Genomic DNA, 27,994 nt, shown 5'->3' with positions numbered 1-27,994 from the left:
ACTGTTAAAAAATTAGTAATTTCTCATGAACTTGAGGCATGAGAGCTTTGCAGGTGACCTAAATATGTCCCCCAAACTGGGAGGTGACTAGTTCGATAGTCCCTTTCCTCCTCCTCATTAACATCATGATGGTGAAAATCGCAGGTCAAGGGCTGTTATGTGTGTATGTCCCACTCCCCAAATACATATGTTGAAGCTCTAACCCCAATGTGATGGTATTTGGAGGTGGGCCTTTGGGAGAATATTAGGTTAAATGGGGTCAAGAGGGAAGGATTCCTGTGCTGGGATTGGTGTCCTTGTAGGATGAGGAAGAGAACATAGAGCATTTTTTCTCTGCAGGCATTTGTCCCCTCTCCCCCACAGAAAGGCCATGTGAGCACATAGGAGGAGGCCACCTGCAAGCTTGGAAGAGGGCTCTGCCCAGGACCCAGCCATGCTGCCACCCAGCCATGCTGGCACCCTGGTCTTCCAGCCTCCAGAACAGGGAAAATCAATGTCTGTTGGTTAAGGCCCCGTCTATGGTGTTTTGTTGCGGCAGCCTGGGCTGACTAACACAAGGACTTCACAGACTGCAGCGAACTTGCCTCATTTCCTAGTGATGTCGTTGCCCCCACTTTACAGACAAGGAAACAGACTACAGAGTTTGGGAGGGAGGGGTAGGGGGTTGCCAACATAAGTCGGTGAAATGGCAGAGCCAGGAGTGGAACCCTGGTCTTTTGACTTGATTGTCTCCTTCCCTGGTTCTTCTGGGGCTGCTTTACTGAACCTGGTCCTCATGTCCCAGAAAGGCTCAGGGCTCAAGTTCCCACCGTGTCAGGCAGAGATGGCCAAGGCCACTTACCAGCCCATCACGATCAGAGCGAGGAAACCTGGGCCCTGGCAGAAGCCTGTAGCTGCTGAGGGGGTAGAAAGAACAGGAGGCAGGCCATGTAGGGGTTGAGAGTGTTGGTGGGAGAGATCCGCCCTAAGACTGTCTGGGTTTAATTCCCTGTAAGTCTTTAGGGATGTCTTTTCAGTTCTCTGCACCTCAGTTTTTCTCACTTATAAAATGGAACTAATTATGGAAGAGTATATGCCTCTTAGGGTTTTTATGAAGCATAAACTGAGATAATGACTGTGATGTGGTTTTAGGATGCTACCTGGAAGAAAGTAAACACTCATCAAGAGAGGGATCAAGGTCTTGGCCTGGGATGGAGAGCTTCGGCTGAGCATGGCCTCACCACTGCAGCCAGCATGGGGTCAGGAGGGTGGGCATCATCCAGGTGAAAGGCCAGGGTGATGACACTCCCCAGAGCCAGAGGCACGTGGCAACCTGTCCAGACGCCATGACTCCCTGACCTCCCCCCCCCCCCCCCACACACACACACACAGTCCTGAGAGACTGCAGATGGGGAAAGTGAGATTCAGAGAGAATAAAGCAGTCTGGTCTGAGAATTGGAGCTGCATGGGGAACCTGGCTTTTCTGTTTGCTGTGTATGTGATCTTAGGCAAGTTACTTAACTTCTCAGATTCTTCACCCTAAAAGAAAAAAAGAATTGATAAATGACTGCCTCCAAGGGTGTTGGGGGGATTAAATGAGCAAGGTATGTGAAGGTTGCCCCTTAAAAGGTTCGTTTCCATTTTTTCTTAAGTGCCTTTCTTGTTGTTACACAGCAGCTGGCAAACGGCAGAATAGAATCTAAAATCTAGGCTTTCAAACACCGTGAGACCACAAGAGTGGATTGACAGAGAAAATGAGAAGCTAAATCTGTGTGTCAAAGGATTTGCTGTTTGCTCATCACTGTTCTTGTACCTACAGAAGGAATAAAAGATGTATAAAATGAGTCCCAAATGAGAAAAATCACAAATGGTGCCCATATCCAGTCTTGGATTTCAAGAGTAACAGTGGCTGTATCTTCTCCATCACTAACATCTATTCAGGCACTGCTAGTGAGTCTTCACAAATTCATTCAATCAACAGATATTATGCCGCGTTTGCTATGTATGTGAAGCACCACACCATACTCTTGATGCTATGATATTAATAGGACAGGCACTGTCTGTGGGGGATCAATAGGTAAGGACACACACACACACACACACACACACACACACACAAAACAACAAAAACAAAAACAAAAACAAAAACAAAAAAAACCACAAAAGTGTGATAAGAGCCACACCAGTGGAATAAACATGGAGATACAACGGACAGAGCCTCTGTTTGATCTGGAGCTGTCAGGGGGATTTCCAGAGGGAGGGACACCCCTCAGGGCTGGAGGAGGAAGGGATGAGCAGGCTCCAGGAACTGTAATGAGAGACGGCCTGGTGTGCGTGGAGAGCTGTGATGAGTGAGCTGTAGCTGTGCATGGGCCACATGCGAGGAGGACAGATAAGGAGGCTGGATGGAGAGTCCCCTGGGGTGATAGAGTCTGAACTTCGTAGTACAGGTGTGAGGAAGCCACGCAGCTTTCTGAGAAGGGGAGTGTCCATGTTTTTAAAATTTCATCTGATGGAGGTTGGAGTAGCAGTTGGACTGGAGGTGGGAGAAACTGGAGATAAGGCAATAAAGAGGCTACGGGAATACCCAGATGAGAAAGGATGTGATTCTCAACTATGCACACACACGCACACGCGCACACACACATGCAACTAGCTATTCTGCCTTTACTGAAACACCATGGCACAAATCACACCTGGCTTCCAGCTCCCACAGGACCCCTCAGGCCTGGCTGCCTCCCCTGCGGTTACCTCAGATATGCCCTCTCCTCCTCCTTCTCAGCTGTGGTAAACCCAAATGGCCTTTCATTTCCAGACTAACCTCAAACCCAGCGTTTGAGGGGATTAAATGCTGTCTGTGAGGTTGTGGTACTGGAAACTTCCTCCCCAGCGATGTGAGTGCAGGGAGCACTGCATGCCTGGACACCCACACAGCATACCCAGGGCTGTGCTGATGGGGAGCACACAGCTGCATTTGTTTCTGCAATCAGGCCTTTATGTTAACATGGCAATTACAGCTACCCAGGGCCAGTGCAGGCAGCATTTACTGTTGATTTTTATAAACAGATGAAAAAAAAAATCACAGCCACAGCACTCAGGGAATGAAATAAGTAATATTTAATGTGCCTTTGTTAAAATAAAATTTAAAAAAACACACAAAAAACTCTTTCTGGACAAAAGACAGAAGCCCTGTGGAGGATAGGGTGAGGGCACATGGCACATTATTTTTCAAGTTTCTGGAGCTCTTACTAACATAATGTCAACACTGGTAGAAGGGTCAGGGCACTCACTAGCACTTACTGGGTGCCTAGAATCTCAGATACCAGTTAAGCAAGCACTTTAGACACACATAAATTATCTCTTTTAATCCTCAAAATAACCTTGGAGGTTGAAATTATTTGTTCTCAGGACATAGATAGGAAACTGCAGGAAAGAAAGATCAAGTCACCTTCCCAAGATCACACAGCTAGGAAGAGGGAGGATGCAAACACACGTGCCTTGAATTCCAAAGCCTGAGCTCCTTCCACTGTACTTCTTTGCCCCTCTCCCAATAGAGATGTGAACGGATGCACCGCCATAGCAGGCTGGAGAGCCCCTGAGGAGGTCACTCTCACAGTGCCCATTTCTTATGTCCAGGGACTGTGAGAATAGAGGTAGCCTTGGAAGCCATCAATTTCAATCACTCAGAAACAGAAGCTCAGAGATGGGAGTGGGTCATTTCCCCAGGTCCCACAGCTGAGAAGGAGGGCCACTCAGTCTACACGTAAGGTCTCCCTCTCTCCCTGGCCCATGTTCTTTTCACCTTATCAGGCTGAGGTTTCCTGTCTCAGGTATTAATGGTTTCCTGCAAGTTTGTTGTTCTTGTTTTTTTGTTCAATAATGAGATTCCTATCCTCACCTGAGTCTAAAGAGGTGCTGGAGTAGTAATACTGTACCTTTTCCTCTAGCAGATTTACTCAATAGAAATGAATGAGCTTTCTCCCTAATGTACATAATCTGACTCCACCAGGTCCTATAAGAAAATATAAGTGATTAAATCACAGAGAAATGGTTTTATTTACAACCTGTGTTCAGTGTTTTGAAACACAAACACCCCTCTTGGTCAAATATTTATCCCAAGGATAAACATTCTCCCATCCATTGCCACAACTAATTCTTGCTGGCACAAAACATATATCTTGGCACCCATATCAGTATATATATATATATATATATATATATATATATATATATATATATATATGATGCTGTTCATAAAAAAGGCTCACAGGACACCCTTGGGTGGTGATTTCTGTCCTAGAATCTTGGACCTGAGCTTTCTATTGGGCTTGGATTCAAAAGTAATTTTCTCTTGAAGGAAAAGAAGAATTCATAAACTCAGTTATGCTGATTTCAATGATGTCTTGAATAGAAATAACCTCTACTTTTTACAAACTGAGATGCTAAGTGAAATAAAAATGAAGCTCCATATTAAATCAGAGAACTTCAAAGTGAAAGAAACCAGAATACTCTTCCAAATTAAGCTATAAATATAGTGTTGCTCTAAGAGTCATGTGACCTCTAAGATGGGCAGATAATTGGGACATAGTCCTCTTACTATGCTTGGCATTGGCAGGTGACTGAGGGCAGGGTGTAACCACAGATGCCGGTGGGAGAGAACTGAATTCGTGGAGCTGATGGGAATCAAGACCCACCTCTTTTTTTGTATGACCTGAAAATTTACTACTAGGCAGAAAGCATAGACATAAGGCTAGAACCAACGTTTGGCCTCAAGGCCCAACGTTTGGCCTCAAGGCCAAATCTTAGCCACCTGTAGCTTTATGCCCCAGCTTCTACCATTCCCCTATTAGTAAGAAGGAGGTATAGTTAAATGATAACCATTAAGAGGTCCTTGAAATAGAAAGAAGAGACAACTAAATCAATACTGCATGATGGTGCTTAGGCCAGACTCCTGCAGGAATAGCTTCTGGTCATTGGATCCTGCAACAGGGAGTTTGGGCTTGGTGGTGATCCACAGGCATATTAACTTCTGGCACTAAAGGCAACCACAATATGGAAATATAGTATGGAGTTTCCCAAGCTAGAAGGCCTCTGGGTCCTATTTCCTTGAACCTCAGGAGCCATGATATCCTTCAAACTACAGCAGACAGGCAACTGCCAGGGTCTGCAGAGCTGAGTGTCTATGACCCCAGCGTTTGAGGCAATAGCTTTCGCATGTGACTATCAAGTGCTCAAATGACGCAGGCTTCTTGCACTGACCGGCCAGGCTGTAGCCATCCAGCCAGTTTGATTCTCTTAAGGAGCAGCATTACCTCTTTAAGAGGTGTTGAGACCCACCCAAACAGTAATGCTCCATGATACCCAGCAGTCATTCACTCTGACCTTGAACGATCTAACCTTACTCATTGAAGACCTCAATCTCAATTCTGTCTCTTCACTTCTCTTCCTATTTTCCATGTTATACCTTTAATTATGCTCTCCAACATGATACTCAATCCAATTCTTGACCTCCATCACTGGCCCATTGCCCCACTCAGGTTTTCTTCTCTTCTTCTTGGTTTGGTGTTTCCACTATTGATACTCCAGGATATATCCCACCCTTTCATCTCAGCTCCCAAGATCTCATCTCTGGGATGTTGTCCTTTCCCCACACACCCCCAGACTTGAGCACTTAGTCCTGATACAAAGAAATGGAAAGGAAAGTGTTTTTGACCCTCCTCCCCAAGAAGGCCAATTAAACACACATAATCTAGTCTCTGTTTTATTGGGGTCAATGAAAGGCACACATTGGTACATGTCAAAAGAATAAGTGCATACTATATATGTAAATGAATTACAATTTTTAGTAGCCCTTCTGCAACTTTGATGGGCTAAATAGCATGTCCTGACACTAAGTAGAAAGGAAGAAAGTTGCAGAAAAGTCATTTCTCTCACTTGGTAAAGGAAAATGAGAAAGCAATGGTAAAATTAACAAAACAGTTTAAGACAGAAGTAGAATGAAAACACAAGAACCAAAGGAGAGTACCTCAGAAAAGGTTATCTGACCAAAGATGCTAAGGAGTACTTTCTGAGTGGACTCATGAGAACTACACTTCAGAAGCAGAGCCAATAAAACAAATGCCCCTCCCTCATCCTGTGGAATATAGACACCTAAGAGTCCCTCAGATCTAAAACCATCAGCTAAATGGATGCAAATGTGTTTACAGTCATCCTTCTTTGAAGCTGCAATATTATGAAATGTTTACAGTGTTAAGACCCATTGTGAAAATTCATTCTTTTGAAGAGGATGTGAATTAAAGATGACCACTGCAGTTTTACTACACAGAGTACATTACCCAAGATCAAAGACTTGGGAAACCCACTGTGTAAAACCAAAGATTCTTTCACAATTCTGCAGGAATGGTAAGACCTAGCTTCCCAAGAATTTGCATTCCGGAAAACTTGTTTTTATCATCAGACTTTCTATGATGTCAATAGTTGTACGACTAATATCATGTCATGTGAAAGATAATCTTGCCCAGATGATACAAAAAAAAAAATGTACAAAAAACAAGAATGTGCTTACCATGGTATTCTTGTTGCCGATTCTATTAAAACTTTACCTCTTAAAAAAAAATTTTTTTTTAGATAGCTTTTTACCTAGAAAAGTGGCTGATACTGGGTTGAATTAGCCAAGAAAATTATCCCTGTAAGCTTCTGAGTTTCTGTTTTCCTCCAGGAGTCACGGTTCATAAGACAAGCCAGGACTCAGCAAAGAGAAAGACAAGCTAAAGTTCAATCCAGTGGAGAAAGTGACAACACCTTGCCTGTGGTGGGCCAAATCTGTGAGAGGCTCATATTGCATGACCATAAAATCCTGTTTCTACTCCACTAAGTCTTCTCATAGGAAGAGAGAAAGGGAAGAGAAAAAAATAACCAAAGAGAAGGAAATTCTCATCTAGAAAATTTACTTTCCAATCTATGAATACTCTTTTTTTCTTTTCAATGGAAAGAATTATTTTTCCAGGGGACTGAGGAAACCAGAGGAGAAGAAAGCCTCATGAACTCCCATAGGTTAAAATAGAGATAGACTTGCAAGCATATAAATGTTATAAATGTAATGCAGTATAATAGGTTTTATGTTATATTAAAAGTATGTTATTAATAATGTCCACGTCATTTTTACCCTGGTGGGGAGAATATGGGGTGAGGTTTCTTAATGTGGGTGACCTTTGATTCTTATATTAAACTACATAAATAATGTGTTGCATAAAGAAAAAAGGGAAATTTACTTTGGCTTCCCTCATGAGATAACTAATTATTTTCCTCAGTGTGTCAGTGCAAAGATCTAAAAGATATACAGAGATTCCCTGGGCAAACAAGGTGGGGAAAGATGTTCCAAGCAAATATAGCAAAATTGCATGGTGTGTGAGAAGCTGTGGGGGATTCTGAAGGAGGATGGAGTGTGTGGAGTGATGGGCTGGAGGGCAAGGTGGGCGTCCCACGTGGGTGGGAGTCTAGGGCTGCTCTTTGCCTGGGTGAAGAGTTGACCTTCGTCCTGAAGGGGAGAGGGTACACTCTGGGGTTGAGCTGTAGACAGACCACTCTGGCTCGAGGGAGTAGACAACTCTTGAAGAGTTGCATCAGTCATTGTCTTTGCTCCCAAGGAATTAAGAGTTCAGACAAAGAGGATATAACTCAGCCTGTATCCCACAGACCCCAAGACACCACTACATAGGATTGAGACCCCTGAGCTCTCTGCATCTTGATTTTAGGCAATTCCCCCCTTTGTTCATCACACTCCTATTGAGCTGCCTGTTGTCTGTTTCCAGAACCTGCCATGCTAAGCTGCCTGTTGCTCCAGGCTCTCCAGGTGCTGCTCTCTACCCAAAACACACTAGCCCAGCTTTATTACGCTGGCTCTTTCTTAGGTCTCTTCTCAAGTATCTCCTCTTAAGAGGTCTTCCCTTACCATTGATGTAGACCTCTGTTAGTCTCTCACACTGTGTCCTGTTTATTTTGTCTCGACCACTAATAACTATCTGCATAATTTTGCTTGCTTACTTACTATCTTTTTCACTAGATTATATGCTCAATAAGAGGGGTCATAGCTGTCATGTTTACCATGGTATTCCCAACAGCTAACAGTGCCTGGTAGAGAGTAGATGCTCAGCAAATATTTGATGGTTAGATGGATGGACAGGTGACGGACAAATGAGCAGACTGACGGATGGATGGATGGATGGATGGATGGTTGGATGGATGGATGTGAAGGCAGGGAAGTAAGTAAACAAGAGGTGAAATCCAGGACAGAAAGCAGAACTCTTTAAGATGAAAAGGTTCAGTGAGATTGGCAGCTAGGGCTGCTATGAAGAAGACCCTCAGGATGCCTTGTAAAGAAATCTATAAGGAAAAGGAGACCATGGAAACAGGAGGTGAGAGAGCTGTGGACAGTTTACCTTCTCCACAGGTTTTTCTCTGCTTGGAAATAATATATGTAAAGCACCTGTAAGAGTACCTGGCATGGTAGGCCTTATGTAAGTATTTATTATTATTATTATTATTATTATTATTATTAATATTATTATAGTCCCAGAGGAGGCAGCTGACTTTGTGTCCAGTTGATTGTTAGGCCACAGAAAACTGAACACCTTGGTTAACTAGAGAACAGCTGAGAGCACTCGAGCCTGCAGCCCTGCAGCTGAGGCTGGTTACTGGAAGCAGGTCCATCCCTCTGCGAGGCAGGGCCTCCGTCTCAGCACCACCTGGCCACTGCCCAGCCGGCACCCATGCCATCATCTCCCACAGGCATGGTGAGGCAGACCCTGAGGTGTCTCAGATGTGAGGAGAAGTGGCTGCCAGCTCATGGAGTGCGAGAAGAGAGGAAATCTTTCAGCTCTGACGGGCAGATTGCAAACCTTCTTTCTAAAAATGGCCTTTAATAGTGTTTTCTCCACACTGTCTATCTTTACTCCTGCTTTATCAGGTGGCAACTGCATCGCTATTCCCTATCCTGTGACCCGAAGTGATTTCACCCGTCAAAACAAGTAATTATGGGCTGGAAGAGACCAAAAATAAAAGAGATAAGAAGGCAGAGTCTGACATGAAGGCTGAGCGTTCTGTCAAATGGTTTGTGGACCTGTCTTCAAGATCATGTTACTGTGGAGAGAAAATAGAAAATCTGAAACGAAGTTGGGAGTCAGGAGCACGTCCATTCATCAGAAATGGACACATAGCAGTGACAGCAGGAGCTGTGTTAGCAGATGTGTAGGTTTGAAATATACAACAATGTTCCATATTAAAGCATCTCCTTCCATGGAGAGACTCAAAAGCACTGTGCTTGTCCCCTGAGGCGGACGCCGGTACTATTTCAGGATGGCAAGCAACTTGCTACCTTTCTGTTTCCTTTTTCTTTTTTAATCTCCAATTTAATTTATTTAGTTTTTTTAGGTGAGAATTGTTTTTTAATATTTCAAGAAAAAATGGTTTTAAATATAATAATGTTACATGCAATAAACATTAATATTTCAAGAAAAAACAATTTTAAATGTAATAATGTTACCAAAACTGTACGACATAAGAATAATATCACACAAGTTATAGGAAAAATTAAAAATGTGTAAATAATAGGATTACTTTTATTATATTCTAAAATACTTTTTTTCCTCTGGCTCTATTTTTGTTCATCAGTTTATGTTGTTCATTATATTCTGTAAATGAGTGAGATCCTGTGATATTTATCTTTCTCTGACTGGCTTATTTAGCTTAGCATAATGCTCTCCAGGCCTATCCATGCTGTTCTTGCTGCCTTTCAAAGGTCCAAGAGATGAACACCACCCAAAGGGGGCCAGAGTCAACCTCCACAACTCGCTTCCCGAGCAGGACCTCAGATCTCTCCGGGCCTCAGAAACCTTATCTGTAAAATGGTGGTAACGTGTCAGGATAGTATCTGCTCGAAAACAAAGGGCTGGGCACGATGACTTCATACTGGTCTCCTGGGGAATGCTCATTCTGATTTCTATCAGAGGAGAGATGCCCATTTAAAATGTGCACATGCAAGTATTTAGTAATTACCCATGGACACTGTAGGACTATCTTAAACTCCTTGCTGGGTGAAGTGGGCCCAGCCAGGCCCTCATTAGCTGGATTTACAGCAACATTTTAACTTTTATGCTAAGCTATCATAGCTGATATTCCTTTATCTTGCTATTTTTCTATCATAATGTCATGAAATTAGGAGTGTCATAGTGATTATAAATAGATAGACAGACAGGTGGGGGAAGGAAGAGAGAGAGAGAGACGGGAGGGGAGAGAGAGAGAGAGAGAGAGAGAGAGAGAGAGAGAGAGAGAGAGAGAGAGAGAGAGAGAGACAGTGAGAGAGACAGTGAGAGAGAGATGGGTAGAATGTGCCAAAACATTGGGACAAATCCTGAGATTCCTGCTGGGTATGATGATAGCCACTCCCTTTAACACCAGTCTCAACTTCCAAAAATACCAGCTCTTCAAATGGCACTTGACTTTTCCATAGCTAGTGATATTTTTAAGTTTCTTGCAGACAGAAGTCTAGATCATCCTTAAACTCTATCTGGAATGGAAAAATTATCACTGAAATCTCCAGCCAACTTGCTTCTTCCCTGACTCACTCCTCTCTTATCAAGTCTCTGCAAAATCAGATGTGTCCACACCCATGGAGAATGAATTTGGATCTTACACAGGGCTTCTCACTGTGTTATAAATGGAGCAAAAGATTTAGGGATGTGGATTAGTTGATAATTAATTGAGCACTTACATTGTGCTTTACATACATTAATCATTATAGCACCCTGTGAAGTAGGTATATTTTATTATCAAACCTATTCACAGATGAGGAAACAGTCTTAGAGAAATGAAGTGGCCCTTCCAAAGATTTCAGATCTAGTGGATGGCAGAGCTGTAATGGGAACCTGCGGCTTTTCTGACTCTAAATCCCTACATCATAGCCAGAATGCTCTGCTGCCTAACACCTGGGCATGGGTTGTGCTATTGAGGTAGAGAAGTCACACATTTGGTTTCAGCCAAATACTTTCCTTCACCTCCAAAACCCTTTAACCTACTGCTTGTGGTAGTAGATCTTAATCTAATGTCTTTATAGCAGCCTCAAGGATGAGAATACATACTCTCATCATAAAGGTGCTGTGTTTTAGATCAAGTGCACCTGGTCCAGCATCAGAGTAGAAAGCTCTCTTAAAGAAATGGATTTCTGAAATGTATATGATCAAAATAAAAGATGTATCTTGGCTTCAAGATTCTCCAGGCTCCATGGAAAGATCTAAATATAATAGATTTATAGAAAATAGAAGAGATGGCAGGTGTGGTTGGGTATTAGCAGTCTTCACCATGGTGGTTTCTGGCCTGTCCAGGAGGAAATGTGTAAGGGATCATATAACTCATTTTCATTGAGGGTTTACTCGGAAGAGGGCACTGTGCTGGCCAGGTGGTGCCTAAGACAGTCCTGGCTCTGAAGAAGACAAGATGGAGACGCACACCCTCTGTGAATGTACACTGAGACCAACGTGGAAAGAGCATGACTACACAAGCTAACCGCCAAAGGAGAGCAGAGGATGAACGAGTCACTACCATGTGGCATTACCAAGGAAGGCAGTGTGGCAGTGGTGTCCCTGGAGAACTGAACCTTGAGGATCCTGAAATGTTTTATACATGAGCCCAAATTGAATGGAGTTGTGCAACACAAAACCAAAGCAAAGAACAAAATTAAAGAGCGTGTCATAGCATTGCAGATACAGCATTAACTCTATCTGAATTAATGAGGGTTTATACATATTCAGTTCTCTGAAAATGGGGCCCCTGCACATTTGGCTCAAACAGTGCCTGTTCTCAGAGAAAAAGCCATTATCTTTCATTCTTTCATGGTGTGATCTAGACAGCTTCTCCTCCACCACCTTCATCTGCCACACCCTTCTCTTCCATCCATGTCAGCACCCACAACACTGCACAGGGAGTGTCTGCACCCACTCCCTCGCTCCTACAGCCCTGGGGCCTATGCTCCTCTCCTCACACCAACCTACTGGACTGAAATGCCTGCTTACTAACTGGTCCCTCCCTGTGCCTCTGTGTGTGTATGTATGTATGTAGGTATGTATGTATTTATTCATTCTTATTTTTTATTTTGTCTACCTGTACCCCTCTTACATGTTAACTACTGGAAGGCAAAAGAAGTCTTGCTTTCACCACTGGGTTTCCACTGCCTAAAATGTAACAGCTACTCAGCAAATGCCTAGTGAATACATTTAATAAATAAACTAATGAGTCTTGGGGAAATTACATTTATTTAAAGGGTGAAGAGAAGGCATCCAGTGATCTTTAAAGTTCCCTTTAACTCTAATTGTGATTCTGACAGACCATGGATGTAATAACAGCCCATCAGAGGCCCACAGCAGGGAACACCCCTCTCAGTACCTAACAAGGCCCCAGAACATCAGACTCCATGCACTAGTAGCGAGCCAGAGGGCACCTGCACACAGGGAATGATAGCAGAGCAGAAGAGCTTAAGATGTGGGCCTGGATTCAAGACCCAGCTCTGCCACTATGAGCCTTGTGAAAGTAGCATAACCTTGGGCAAGTAGCTAATCTTGTTGGGCCTCAGATTTGTCACCTGCACTATAACACTGTACTTCAGAAGGTGGTGGTATTGTATTAAATTAGTTAAGGTATAGATTACTGCTTAGGACAGTTCCTGGCACATTTTATGTCCTAAAAAAAATCATTATCATTTGAATTCTCTCCATAAGGCATTCTCCTACTTAAGGAAATTCCGTATAATGGGAATCTGGGTTGGAATACTCAACAGCTCCCTCAGATACCAGAGGAAGGGGAATGCTGACAGGGTAAGGAGACCCAGTTCCACCTTAGTTAGGGGGGCACCTGCAGCCTTTCTCTCATTGGGGAAGTTATGGGACAGCTTGGTAACTCAGAAGGGATGCCACCTGTGAGCAGGTGTTGGCTCCCTCTATCTGTTTTGTGGAAGACCCAAGTAAAACAAAACCAAAGGAGTAACACAGTCTACCTTCCCCAGAGTTCCACACCATGGGGCGTGTTTCAAGTATGCACTGAGCTCCAAGTAGGTCTACTACCAAACAGTACAGAACCCACACAAAATGCTTTCCAAACATAATATTCTCAAGTTGCTCATCATTCAACACAATCCCCTATGGTTCCTCTAGCTTTCAATTATCACTTTGAAAAGCAAATGCAGCTTTGATTTTTCTCTTATTCAAGTTCCTCAAAAGCTGATGATCTTTCCACCAATAATCCCTCTCCTCAAATGACTGAGTATGTTTTACTCTTTACCACGTCCTTTTGGTTAGAGTCGTGTTTTAACCAGGCTGCTAGGCAACCATTTGGGTACAGAATGAATGCATGCTTTTAACTGCTGACCTCTGCATTCCCAATCGTAGGATAGCCCTCAGATTTTCATCACATCATCATAGAGCATCTTTTGTGCTCTACATCAGAGAGGCAGCTGGACACCACCCCAAAGGATTTCCCCTTTCTCCACATCAAAGCGGAGGTTCCGGGGCTGACTTTAATCCATGCCTATGCGAACAGAAGTGCTGCACATTAGTGACCCCTTTGCAATGGGCGTATGAATCAGAAAGCCTCTCCCCCGCGCCACTCAGAGACTGGCATTTGCAATGAAGAGGGTAGATGATATAAGAAACCTTTGGGAAAAATGACAAATATGCGCAGTAAAATGAAGCCATAACCCCCAGAGTCTACAAAAGCCCAAGAAGATCAAGAGAAACCGAAAACAGAAACTAAAGAGGAACCTGAAAAAGTGTCCACAGAGACGCCATGGAGAGCCCAGACTCAGCCTGGCTTAGATGCCCGTTGGCCCAAGTCTGCGCCAGACACCACGCACTTCTGAATGGGATCTGCCTCCATGCAGCCACCTGCATAATCTAGATATTGTTGTTTACAACTCTCTTTAGAACAAGCAGCAATTCCTATGTTAACGTTTTATTATGTGAATCTAAACTATCACTTCTAGAAGATAACTAATTACATGCAGGCAAACCTTGAAATAAGACTATTTTACAGGAATTTCCACCGGATAAGAAAGCCAACCCTGTGTTACAGAAGGGTCAATTTGCAAAAGTTGGTCTGAATGTTACTGCCTTGGTTCTAGAAACTTAATTCCCAACAGAAACTATAACCTAACATTGAAAAGGCAATGGAACATTAAAGAAAATTATATAAAGAGAAAACAGATCTCCCATAATTCCACTGCCCTAACACAATCATATTTACACTTTTATTCCCAAGTCTTTTTATAGTTACATTTTAAAAAAAAAAAAATATATATATTTTATTGATTTTTTACAGAGAGGAAGAGAGAGGGACAAAGAATTAGAAACATCAATGAGAGAGAACCATTGATCGGCTGCCTCCTGCACACCTCCCACCGGGGATGTGCCTGCAACCAAGGTACATGCCCTTGACCAGAATCAAACCTGGGACCCCTCAGTCCGCAGGCCGAAGCTCTCTCCACTAAGCCAAACTGGTTTCGGCAACAGTTACATATTTTTACAGTAACACTCATGGTGATAGATTCCACTTAGTATTTTTCATTTTGAATTAAGCATTCATAAACATAAGCCAGCATTTCAGAAATCTTCATAATGATCACACAAATGCTAATCAAAGACATAACATATTTCTTTGAAGATTGATTCAACTGTTCATAACAACATGTTTATGAGAAAATACTCCCTGAGCATCAATTTTGGGTTCCAAGAGTAGCAACTCTCCCTCCTGGGCTTTTGGCATCCCATCCTACACTCCCCAGTTTTTTGATCTTTTGGGAGATGAAGAGTACGGTGTCTTGGTCCACTTAGGCTCTATAACAAAATACCATAGACTGAGCAGCTTAAACATCAGGAACTTATTTCTCAATTTAGTTCTGTAGGTTGGAAGTCCAAGATCAAGGTACTTACAGCATAGTAGGGAAATACAAACAATTAACAAGAGATATAATAAGTAAGGAAATGAAATAGTATGTTAGTAAGTACCAAATACTATGGGGGAAAAGCAGACCATGTTAAGGGTGGCCAAGAAGGTGGAAAGGACTATTTACAACTTCACATGGGGTGGGCAGAATAAGTCTCCTTGAGAAAGTGAGGAGCCTTGAAGAAGATGAGGGTGTTAACTCCGTGGCTGTTTAGGGGATATGTGTTCTGGGAAGGGGAAGCAGTCAGTGCAAAGACTCGGAGTATGCTTAGAGTGTTTGAGGAACAGTGAGGAAGCCAGAGTGGCTTGGGCAGTGCATGAGGCTGAGGAGTAGCAAAGAAGAGGTCAGAGAGGATCAAATCACACAAGGCATTGTAAGCATGTTGACTTCTCAGGGTTCTGAGCTGAAGAGTGACATGATCAAATTCAGTTTTAAAAGGGTCATGCTGGCTATTGTGTGGAGGATGGACTAGAGCACATGTGTCAAACACAAGGCCCGCGGGCCAAATCCAGCCCGCCAGGCCTTGCAATGTGGCCTGCACCGCGCTGTCATCACTGCACTCCGCTGTCAGTTTATGACATTGTCAGTTTATGACTGTTCAGTAAACCATTCGGCCCGCGATTTAGGCTGGATTTTAGATTTTGGCCCCTTCTCTGATTGAGTTCGACACCCCTAGACTAGAGGAACATAAGTGGGGAAGCAAGGAGACCAGCACAGAGGCCGCTGCTGCCATCCAGCAGAGAAATATTTGTAGTTTGGGTCAGAGTGGGGCCTGTGGTGAGTAGGGCTTGGATTCTAGATCTAGTTTGAATATAGAGCAGGATTATCTGGAGGATTGGATATAGGGGGACTGAAAGAAAGAGAGTGGTTAGAGATGTGTGGTTTCAGCCTCGGAAGGTGTGGTTAACAGTCACAGAGAAAGAAACAAGCCTAGAAGATGGGTGACCAGTGATGAAGCTCCTGCATAATGGAGACATGAGATGATGATGGAGTGAACAAGGCTGGTGGTAGTGGGGATGTAGAGAAACTGATAGATTTTAAAGGTTGGAGTAAAATTTAAAGGTTATAGAAAAAAAAATTGAAGTTTCACATTAACATTTTGTGGCAGTTCCTCAATATCCATTCTGTCATTAGTTAATAAAATTTTTATGGAATTTTTCACTGAATACATGGGTGTCCTGCTAAAGGTTACATTTCCCAGGTTCTCTTGCAGCTAGGTGTGGGATATGACCAAGTCCCAGCCAATCAGATGTGAGTGGAAGTGATATTTGCAATGCCCTATTCGTGCCCTCAAAGATATTTCTCCTTTCCATTGGCTTTTAATAGCAGATGCTAGAGCAGCCCCCTTGGACCATGAAAAATGTAAATGCACACTGATGAGAAAAAAGCAACAAATCCAACCGCATTCCAACCTGTGACTGCCTACCCAGACTTGTTTATAAGATTGAAAGACACTTCTATCTCTTTGAGCCTCAGTATTTGGTGTTCACGTTGTTACAGTTGCCCAACCTTTAGCCTAGCCAACACAAGTTCTTTTAGCTTTTCCAAGCACAAAGCTCTAATACTAAATGCTATCAATTCCATGAATCCAGGACAGTATTTGACAGGAAAGGGTTTCATTCCAACCTGCCTCTGCTTGTTTGTTCTTAAAATATCTGAACAGTATCTGAGCTCCAGTGCCCTGAGTTCCTGCACAAGAGGCTCAAATCTAGAGTAGACTGCTGGTTATGGAGCCAATGTTTATTTAACAATCCATTGCTTCTCTTTCGATCAGAGGCCCAATTCAACATCACATCAGAAACAGGTCTTGGGAAGACATGTTATGTTATCTGCCTTTAGGGCATAATATAGCATCACTCACAAACTTCTAATTCTCCGCACAGCCCAGCCATCATCTCCTGATTGATTGGTGAGCCAAGTGTGTGATCACAGAGAGCCCCCCCCACCCCCATCACAAAGAGGCAAGATCAAGTTCTAAGCTGGCACCAAACAAAAACATGTACTTTAATCAAAGGCAAATCCTAGCTGTGTGGGAGTCTAATAAATCACCACCGAATCTAAGAGGGATTGAGCCGAAGCCCGTGCAGCCTCAGACGTGCAGCCAGTGCTGCAGGGCTGGCCACCAAGCCTTTGGGGGCTCAGTGATCTAAACGCATCAAGTCCATGTGGGAAGGGGGTCATCTGAGGTGCTTTGAAGTTTCTGGAGGCCTCACTGCATGAAATGTGTTAGTTCTTAACCAAAGGGACTTAACTAAGTACCTTTTCCATTCCTTTTTTCTCCAAGATTTTTAAGAACAAGAGATTTAAAAATGACAAGGGAAGAGTCCATGGAATTTTATAGGGAAAGTCATTGTTGGCGTGTGGGTCAAAATGAAAGGCTGATGTGCTCTGGGAATTCACACAACTCTTCAGTGAAACACCCTGAAGTTTGGGGAGATTTGGGTCAAGTATGTGCATTTCCTCCAAAAGTTTGTGTATCCTCATTTCTCTGGGCAATGAGAGCATTAGGCTAACTATAAAAGTGGCATTAATGTAAGGTGACCAGACATCCCAAAAGTGGTACGTCTGGTCACCTTACATTAAGGTCAATGAAGTTCAGAGAACAAGGGTCATAAGCTGATTGGGATCACTTAAAGAACAAATATTTATTGAGCATCTCAAGTCAGAGAGAGTGTCAGGTGACAGGACAGAGCCTAAGCCATGATAACAGGTGCTCACACCAAAAGGAAATTGACACAGAGTGGTAAGACCAACAGGAGGGGACTCACATCCAGTCTAGGGAGTGGGAAATTGGACAGCCCTTCCCAAAAGAGTCTGTAGATGAACTGGGCAGGGGTGGTGGTAGTGGTGGCCAGAAACAGTTTGAGGATCCACTTCCTACATTAATAGAATGGGGATGATGCCTGCCTATGAAGATAACCCTATGAAACGGGGTTGGTAGTTGCCTATTTAACGTGGGTAAAATATGGCTGATATCCTGTAATATGTAATCAAAGATCTTCTCTGTTGCTACAATCTCAATGAAGAGTAGAAGAAGTCATTACATACATTTTAAAAGGAAGGCAAACATTAATAAAAATGAAACAGAAGTAGATGTACTGGTGAATTTGCATCATTCAGAAAATCTAGACTCTGGGAGGGAACTTGGAATCATCTAATTCCAATTCTGTCATCATAAAGAATATGCTGAGCCAAGCCTGTGTGAATCAGTGCTTGAGCTTCAACCTAGGAACCAGGAAGTCATGGTTCGATTTCTGGTCAGGGCACATGCCCACCTGCAGGCTCCAGCCCCAGTAGAGGGTGTGCAGGAGGCAGCTGACCAATGATTCTTTCTCATCATTAATTTTCTATCTCTCCCTCTCCTCTCCTCCCTGAAATTAACAAAAATATATATTTTTAAAAAAAGAATATGCTGAAATCAGATCGCATTGTGAAGACATGACAGAGCTGCGACAGACTCTATCATTGCACAAGGGCAGCCAGCTGTGGCCTGCTCACTGGCTCTTCCTCTCTCAGAGAAACCCACCTCCTGACGACCCTCTGCCCTCAAGCTTCATATGAAAGACTTCTCCTAGTCTGTCAAAAATGAACATATTCCAAAACTATAGTGTTAGTTTTCATGTCCATGCCCTTGCTAGATCCTTCAGGAGCGATCCCCTGCCAGCTGGACACAAATGCATGAAACCAGTCCCTGCCCTGGAGGAGTTCATAGTTTTGCAGAAAAAAAAAAAAAAATCCACCCACAGACCTACTAACTGAATGAAGCACCTTTTCAAAGCTGCCCTTCTCTTGCTTTCTCAATGATAAATTCAGGTGTTCTGTTAGTTAACGGACAGTACAAAGCTTCAAGCCTTCCTCAGAGACTCTGAGTGCCAGAGGTAAGCAGGATAGCAAGAGAGTGGCACTCGATGGGATGAAGGCCATTCACAGCAGCTACCAGGCAGTGCCACTGCTCCATTGCTGTCCCTCTCTCCCCAAGGGTGAACGGAGACCCCAATGGACTCTCCTGGCACCATCCTAGATACCCTCCTCACTCCAGACTGGCATCAACTGACTTTAGGGATAAACACAAATGTTCTAACATTAGGAAAAGGTAAATTCCCCCAGATTTATGTACAATATCCCATTTATATAATTTAGAAGGAAAAAGGGACAAGGGCAAGAGTGCTTTTCGGGGGGTATAAGTCTAAGGCAAAAAATAAAATTAAAATTTCAGGCATTTGAGTACTTTTATTTTTTTAACTGTTCACAAAGCAGTAAGTGCTGATTAGTAATATGCCAATACTTCAGAGGCATTATTGTCAAAACTAGTAGACCTTCGTACGATTAGTGCGCCATTAGCTAGCTGCCACCTCCTGTAGCTCCCCCTATCTCCCACCCCCCATAACTTGTTGCCCTGCCCCCTCCTATAGTTCTCTGCAGCCTGCTTGTAGTTGGCTGCCCCACCCTCCTGCAGATCCGTGATCTGGTAGTTATGCGGTGGGTTGTTACACCTCACAATTAGCATATTCCTCTCTTATTATATAGGAGGATGATTGAAGTCTATAGTGCAGGAGGCAGCTGATCACTGTCTTCCAGCATCCATCCCTCCTCCCTCTAATGACAGAACACATTTTTACTGTGAGGAGCGAGGAGACCACATCCCCTTTGTTTTAAATCCATTAGTGTGGGTGGCCCTACCTTAAATTCTATCTTTAACTCTAGGTGTGGGCCCTGACTGGCTTAAGTTAGGGTAATTGGTTTGGGAATGGGAAGGGGATCCAATAAGAGTCAGTGAGACAGAGGATTATTTTTCTGAGGCTTCAGAGTAAATGTCTTTTCCATAGGAGCTACCAGAAGACAGTGTCTATCCCTGGATGGTGTGAAATAAGGAGATGCAGGACTATGGCAGCATCAAGGTGAAAGACTCCACTGAATGGGGCCTGAAGATGAAGGCGACCTTGCATTAGCAGAGCAAAATACCACAGAAAACCTTTATGTTTAGGGATGCCACCTAGACTGCTAGATCAAGCCTTGCCTGCAACCCTCCCTCTAGATATTTTTAGTTAAAATGCACATTTTTGTTTGCATAAGTTAATTTATTTTCTAACACTAGCTACCAAAGTAATTCAAACTCACAAAACATCTTAAATACTCCCAAGTAGGAATATTTAAAGGATAAAATATAATGTAATATAATATGTAGACTTTGAAAGACTTTTTCTTATCTTCTTCTATTCTGCAGAAAACAATCACGATACTTAGCATCTACATAATTGTCCCTATTTCTGAAAAACACATTTTCCACACTTGAATTACACAATCCTGAGAAAAAGATATTATTACAATTTTTATTTTTGCAGTAATTACTTATCAAGGGCTTTATATAATTTAAAATATATCAAATTCAGCAATCTATTTGATTGTCACAATAACTAAATGAGGTAGAAACATCTGTAAAAGGAGAGGCTTGAGTTACGATGTCTGATTCCTCTTCAAGGTCTAACGTGTCTATAACTCTAGACTTTCCCTGGTTCACGTTAATTTTTTAAAATATCAGAATAATAACCTCCGTTGACATTTGCTCTCCCTGGGTGCCAGATTCTGTGCAAAGAACGCTGCCTCCATTTTCTCTTTAAATCTCACCACACTGAGACAGCTGTCTCTCTTTTACAGATAAGGAGACTTGGACTGGCAACTGCCCAAGATCAGCAGAATTATTCTGTATCAAGGGGAGACCTGACACCAGGTCAGACTGGCCACGAAGACCTTGACCCAGTCTATATTGTTCTCACAGAAGAAACTGGGCTCCCTGCGTTCCTGGTCATGGGGGTGGGGAGGGAGGGGGAGCCAAACCGAGATAAATCAAGCCCCTGCAAGGCAAAAATGTTAAGTCGCTGGAAGGACGCCTGGGAGGTTCCATCCCAGGCCCAGGAGGCGGGGCGCCGCCCTCCACAGCTGCAGCCTCAGGATCTCCGCCTGAGCCATCCTACCTTGCAGGGAGGACCGTTACCTTGTTGAGATGCGGGTTCCTGGTGACATCGTATCCGCGCTTCTTCAGGGGCTCAGGACGCACCGGGCCGGGCTTGGAGTGGCTGCAGCGGGCGGGTTCGGGGGGCGCCCATCGCGGGACGGTGCCGCTGGCCCGACTGGACAGGAGAGCCAGCCTGGGGCCCGTGCTCAGCGCGGTGCCCATGGTCCTTGAGCAGACCTGGAACCGGGGAGAAACCAAGGTCAGGGGCGCCTTCCGGCCCGGCAGGCCCGCGCGCGCGCGGCAGGGCACGGCGCCTGGGCTCCGGGCGCGTCCCCAGGGGCAGGGCCGGGGTCCCGGAGGCTTAAAGGCGCCGCCCTAACCCCCCTCTCCCCCCTCGCGGCCACCTGCGCGCGCTCTCCGCTGGCGGTGCGGTGCGCAGGCCTCACCGGGCGCAGGGCAAAGCGAAAGCAAGCCCAGGAAGCAGATCTGTGCGGGTGACAGCGCGTCACCCCTGCCCCTGTTCCCGGGAAGAAGCGACTGCGCGGCGAGGAGTCCCCGCACCTGCTACCCTGCTCGCCGGGGTCCCCTCCGGCCTAGCGCACCTGCGCCGCGCGTCCTGCACCCAGAGCTGGTGTCTCCGCGGCCCCGCAGCGCGGCGGGCTGGGCAGGCGCTGCGGGCCCCGGGTTCTCTCCCGCCAATGGCTGGCCCGCGCGGCGGCTGGCGGCTGGAGAGCTCCAGGTGGTGCGTTCTGGAAAGAGTGGTCCCCAGACCGTGGTTCGAGGTGCGGGCCTCCCCTGGGAACACGCGCGCGGAGCCCCTCAGAACCGCCTGCGGGTGCCTCCCCAGAGATACAATGAAGCTCAGCACGCCGCCCCCCTGACCCTCTCCATCTTAACGAGCTGAACGCCTGGAGAGGGTGTTAGCATGTAGGGGTCCACATACCCTCCGAAGCTCCCACTGTTGGGGGAAGGTCGTGGCTCTGTGGTTCGGAATTGGAACCCTCAGGCATCCAGTGCTCAGGGTTGCAGCGTGCCATCCAGTACCAGAGCCATTCGCCAAAGGGCTCCAGGAATTGGAATGGAATAAAGTGAAAAGTCCAGCTCCCCAGTCACACTAGCCACGTTTCACATGCTCAAGAGCCACGTACACATGGCAGTGATGGGGTTGGACGGCACAGGTAGGAACAGTCCATCTTTGCCGGAAGTTCTGTTGGGCAACGCTGCTTGCTACAGGGTCCACAGCTGCAAAGAAGGCTTCTGGGGACCTCGTGGAGCCTGCCATGGAGTGTTGAGGCCAGACAGGGACCTTGTATCCATCTAGTCCTGAATTTAATTTTACACTTTGTCCACTCGGTAGCTAGAAGGTTTATTTTAACGCTCACATTTCATTGTGTGTGGAATAAAATCCACTCTTTTGGGTGCTTACAGGTTAATCCACAGCCTGGCTCCTGCCAACTTTTCAGATTTATTTCACTCCATTCTCCCCCCCTCACTGAGTCTTCCCACCCCACTCAGGCCCCTCTCTCACCCCAGGGCCTTAGCACCTGCTATTGCCTCTACTTGGAATGCTCATACTCTCAGGTCTCCATTAAGCTGTCAATTCAAAGGCATTTCCTTTCCTTTATCCAATGTTTGCCTCCACTAGAAACTAAAGAGTTTTTCCCTTTAAAGAACTTAGCACAGCCAGCATTAACTCATTTTTCTAATTGTGTACTGTCAGTCTCTCCCGAGAATGTGAACTTCATGAGGCAAGGCTCTTTGCCTGTAAGCCCTGTATCCTCATAGCCTGGCTAGCTCAGGGCTTGATACATAGTCGCACAATAAAAGGTGAATGAAGGGAAGTGACAGTCACTTTCATAGGAGTTGTGAACCCTCTAACTGATGACCAGACAGATGGCATCATCCTTCGGAGCTCCCATGCAGGCAGCCTTCAGAATGTGTGCTCCGGCCAGTTCTAAGTACAAAGCAGATACCACAGTGTCAGGGATCCCCTCCTGTCCCTCAGGAGAGACCCTCTCCTCCTCCAGGCTCTCCCCTTTCCAGTCCAATCTCCAATGTGAAGCTCTAATGATCAATAGAAAGCAGTGCTTTCTGACACAGAATTAAAATTACCTGGTGGTGGTGATGGGAGGGGTTTGGAGGAGCGGCTAAACACAGATTTCTAGGCTTATCCATGAAGATTCTAATTCAGTAGTGTTTAAATGCCTCAAGTCAGGCTTACTCTTGGACAGTATATTTACATAAGCCCATAAATGATCTTTTTTTCCTTCTTAAACCAGTTTGAGTCATCTTGAGTATTAACTGATACTTTCCTCTCAACACTGTTTTTATATTTGCACATCTTACCAGTTAACAAATATCCTGAGGGTGGAGATTTTGTGTGTGTGTGTACTAATATGTGTGTGTATGATGTGCATGTGTTCCATCTTTGGTACCTTTGGTAATTGTCAAGAACTATTTGTTGAATGAGTCTGCCATTGTTGGACACAGTGACCTCCAGCTCACCTGGAGGACACTTAATAGGTAACCTAAGTCATTTAAAATTCAGCTGGAAACCAGGATGTGAACAACCCAATTTCCCAAACAAGCCAATATAATTTTTACACAGTCTATTCACTAAAGCACATACAGTTTACGTCTGAGTACCTGTGGCTTATAGTCTCTTAACCCAGACATAATCCTAACAATATTGTTTTTCTTTTGTGTGTTTGATCTTTTGGCCACAACAGAACAAAGGTGCTAAAGGCAGGTTCAGGTGTAGCTGCAGAAGGCAGGAGCAAGAGGAGGTGACACTGCTCTTTGACTGCTCTGCCACTAAGCTGTCCAGGGACCCAGGTTCTGTCTCCAGGCTGTTGTTCTTTCCACAGAAGCACTAAAAGCCTGCCGGCATCCAGCCAGTGGGAAAGGGAAAGAGGAAAGGGAGGGCAAATAATTCTCCTTTAGGAAAGTGATGTGGATGTAGCACACATTATTACTTCCACTCAAGTTCTGTTGGTGAAAAGTCACGTGGTCACATCAAGCTACAAGGGAGCCCTGGCCAGCTTGATTCGGTGAATAGAGCATTGGCCTGCAGGCTGAAGGATCATGGTTTTGATTCCAGTCAGGAGCATATGCCTGGTTTGTGGGCTCGATCCCCAGTGGGAGGTATGCAGGAGGCAGCTGATCAATGATTCTCTCTCATCGATGTTTCTAACTCTCTGTCCCTCTCTCTTCCTCTCTGTAAAAAAATCAATAAAATATATTTTTTTAAAAAATTAAAAATACATTAAAAAAATAGTTACAAGGGAGCCTGGAAACTCTTGTCTCTAAAGGCATGGCATGCACTCGGCTAAAGCTCAGTGGGCAGCGTCCTACCAAAAGGAAGAAGAGAATGGTTCCTGGGGACTCATACTGCAAGTCCAGATATAATGCTCATTTTATATGGAAGGGCTTGGCATGGAGTGGGTGCTCAGAAACTGTTGGCTATTATTATTATTGGCAAGTGTGGTTTATCTCTGGTTTCATGGCAACCTCCTTACCTTTAGAACAGATCGTAGGATCGCAGAGCCATGAAAATGTTCCAGAAATTTTTCTAACTCTGGACAACCTTAGCTTCCTTAGCTGTCAGCCCTGTGGTCTGGTCCAGCACTGTGTTGTCCATTGGCACCATTTACTTCACATCCCACTCGATGTCTTCTGCCATAGTTGTAGGGTTGCTTCTTGGGGTAGTAGGAACGGAATCCCTTTCCCATCCTTTCTGGCCAGAGCTTCCATATTACCAGCTCATGGAGTACCTTTGCTTTTCAATTCTGACTACAGAGATTTGCATATCTATCTGTTGCCCTACTAGGTGAAGTTCCTTGAGGACTGGAACTGTTATTTACAAGTCAATGCCTCTACAGTGCCTGGGACAGTGCCTGGGACCAAGGATGCACTTACTTTGTCAAAATAAATAAAACGAATATGAATCAAATTTGAATATAACCTTCCAAGGAATGGACTTGATTGAAACCAAATGTTGTACATTGTTAAAACAGCATCAAGTAGCTTCAAGTTAGAGTTTTAATGCCAATGCCGGCTATTTTTAAACAAGACTGTAAGCATATTTTAATGACCCAACATATGGGTTAAAAACAATGGAGGTGCATTAGCAATTTGTTATATTTTGGTTAATCCTATTGCTTCACAAATGCACAACATTCTACACAAGGTGTATATTTATGATTGCCCTCAAAGAACTTTTTAATTCACATTGCTACTACTAATATCTGGAGGTACTTCAACTCTATAGTTTGTCTAGGACCACTGGGATAGGGGCTTAATCACAAGGAACAACAGCCTGTAATTATTGGAATCGAGAGTCTAGTCAGTGTCGGCAAACTCATTAGTCAACGGAGTGGCAAACCGTGGCTCAGGAGCCGAAGTTTGCCAACCACTGGTCTAGGTCAAAGGAGAGTGGTGAGGAGCATTTATTTCCTCCTTGTCCACATGCTCACCACTCAGATTACATGACCTGCACTCGGCCTTGGCTCAAGCTGTTTCCTCTGCTCCCAGCACCTGCCAGTCGCAGCCCTGTCCTTCCTTCCCAGCTCCACTCAACCTCCAGCACTTCTTTCCAGATCCCAGCCTGCAGCAGTTTGCCCCCCTCCCACACGCTCCCCAGAGGCTGTGGCTTGTACCTCTCCTGCTGTACTTTCACAGTCTGTCTCTCTGTGAAGTGATTTATTGTTGTGCCGGCTTTCTCTGAGCCTCCAAGGGGCTCTTGGAGGTTAAAACAACAGCTTTGGATTCAGACAGTCCTGACTTCACCAGTGATGAGCTTGTGTGACCTTGGACATTTTATGTGACCCCTCATCTTCATGGATAAAACTGGGATTCCCATTTACTTCCCACATGGGTTCTTGGTGGATTCATGAATTCATTTGTGTGTTTTTCAAGTGCATTCTAATACACTTACCACATGCCAGGCACTATTCTAGGGGGTTATAGATATTAACTCATTTAATCTCATAACGTTTTCATGAAATACTGAGCTTGTTAGTAAGCTATTTCTCTCAGCTCCAGATATACCAGTGCCTTCCAATACTTTGGTTTACGGCTGGAGCTTGGACTCTGCAAACTAATCCTTCCCTAGCAGGTTTCCTGTTAATTCCTGCCAATAGGGGGCACTAGAGGGGGTTGAAGGCTGGAGAGGGAAAATTCTCTCCTTTCTGTTGGCTTGCTGTTATTTCATTTCAGCATTCACAGGACCCAGCCACAGCCCTTTGCCCACCATCAGCCTCCGGTCCCAGCTTCCTACATCCCAGAACCAGCCTCACGAGGCCCTGAAAACTGAGCAGTGGGTCTCTTCCTCCATGTGTCCAGCTTCTGATGGTCCCAGCCTCTTCCCTTTGCTTCTCCAGCCTTAGAGTGGGAGCTGCTTCCTAGGTCACTAGCTGAGGTTGCCTTAGCTCTCCCTTCTCATTCAGCCCCTGGCACCTACTGAGCCAGTTCTTCCTATTAAATTCCTTTTGTTGAAATATACCTAATGTGGCCTGGTTTGCTTGACTGGATCCCGCCTGATAGGTTGGTACTATGATTATCCCCATTTTGCAGACGAGGAATCAAAACGTGGGGGAGTCAAATATCTCATCAGAAGTGGGCTGGGATTTAAAGCTGCTCCCGATCCCGGGGCCTTACCCCTGGGAAGTGCTAAGCCGGGGCTGGTGCAGGGTGAGCACCAAAAATTAAGTGGTCATCTGATCTGCCATCCTCATCCTCATTGCAACTCGCAGCCCTGCATCCTCCCTGGCACCGACCGCAGGGTTGTGTGCAGTAAGGGCCACTGAATTGAATTTGGTTCTGCGGACTGGGGAAGGACAACGTGGCATAGTGGGGCCTGAGTTAGCAAAGGATGCGGAGGAGCCGGGGGGCGGGGGGGGGGGGGGCAGAGCCTTTGCATTCGATCCCGTTGGCCCCCTTCCTTGGGAGCAGTTTCCAGGGTAACAGATTTCTCTTCTCTTCTTATCCCTCTTCCCACTTCTCTGCCATCCACCCCCGTCCCATTAAGTGGGAATCAACTGTTCTCTGGAGTTCTGAGAATGCCACAAAGAGAAATGAGACAGAAGTTTTCTTGGGTAGCAGAAAACAACAACAACATGTTTCTCATTTTGTTACTGCATGGCATTCTATTTCTCTGTTCTTCTGTTGTGCTGCCATATTATTTTAGTGCCCAATTCGAACAACAAAAGCACATCTTTGAAGTAACCACATTTCTCGTAGAGGTGGCCACCACACTCAGTCATCCCTGCATGCTGCTGTCACACAAACACTTTGAAACCTGTTCACACACTCACTCAGCCCTCTGCCCGTGTAGTTGTTGTATCAAACATAATTGCTTCCAGAAGGAAGGATGCAACCTATTGCATTGCTTTCTCATCAGCCTTCCTGCCTGATTCTCATTTAGCTCTGCACTAATCCTCCGCAGGCCCGCATCCCTTCCTGGCCTGGCCCATGGGCCAGCCCTTATTTTCATGGCTGGCTTAGGCACCAATAATTTATAATTCATTTCATACACACACACACACACACACACACACACACACACACACACCCGCTTTCGCCCTGCAACAGGAAATCCAAGAGGAAAATGCCCTTGATCAGAGCGACCTGGGAGAGAGTGAATAACCGGCGCTTCTTGTATATTTTTGTAAGCCTCTGGGTTTCCCAGAGATGGTGTTTTTTTCCATCTATTTTCTGCCCCCCTTGAAGCAATCTATTCAAGCACTCAGTCCTCCAGCAGCCACTAGTCCTCCCCCTCTCTGCTCCTGGCCCCTCGGCCTCCTCCCTCCTCACACAAAAGTTAGACAAAAAGGCAACTGTTAGAAAAAGGCAAGACGCGGAAACAGAACAGAAATCCGTGGCAGCAGCTGCGGAGCTGAGCAGCGGATAAAGGGGAACAAATTTGTGCTCTGGGTGTTTGTTTGGAGGTCAGGGTGGTGGCCCAGCGGGGGAAGGGGAGGGCTCTTTGTCCACAGTGTGACCTGCCCATCTGGCCCATTCAGCTTCCCGCCCCCGTGCCCTGACCCCTGCCTCTCCAGCTCCTTCCCTCCTTGGAC

General features: G+C 45.0%; 1 protein-coding gene across 7 annotated transcripts in view; it reads right to left on the bottom strand.

Moving 5' to 3' along the window:
- Window positions 1-21,993, bottom strand: part of ME3 (malic enzyme 3) — a 167,019-nt gene extending 145,026 nt beyond the window's left edge. Inside the window, exons 1-2 of one of the 7 annotated variants that reach the window (XM_084895217.1) lie at window positions 21,862-21,993; window positions 20,958-21,155 (exon numbers count right to left, since the gene is read on the bottom strand). In XM_084895217.1, the coding sequence (XP_084751343.1) occupies window positions 20,958-21,140 (183 nt within the window). In that variant the 5' untranslated portion in view covers window positions 21,141-21,155; window positions 21,862-21,993. Of the gene's footprint in view, window positions 1-20,957; window positions 21,156-21,322; window positions 21,663-21,861 lie in introns of those variants that run through there. The other 6 variants (XM_084895218.1, XM_084895220.1, XM_084895215.1 and 3 more) reach the window with 6 other exon arrangements.
- Window positions 21,994-27,994: the final 6,001 nt, after the last annotated feature.

The sequence above is a fragment of the Pipistrellus hanaki genome (genome assembly GCF_964339955.1).
Source record: "Pipistrellus hanaki genome assembly, chromosome: 9".
NCBI classification, from domain to species: Eukaryota; Metazoa; Chordata; class Mammalia; order Chiroptera; family Vespertilionidae; genus Pipistrellus; species Pipistrellus hanaki.
Note: the sequence above shows the minus strand (reverse complement) of the source record. Positions and strands in the feature narration are given on the sequence as shown.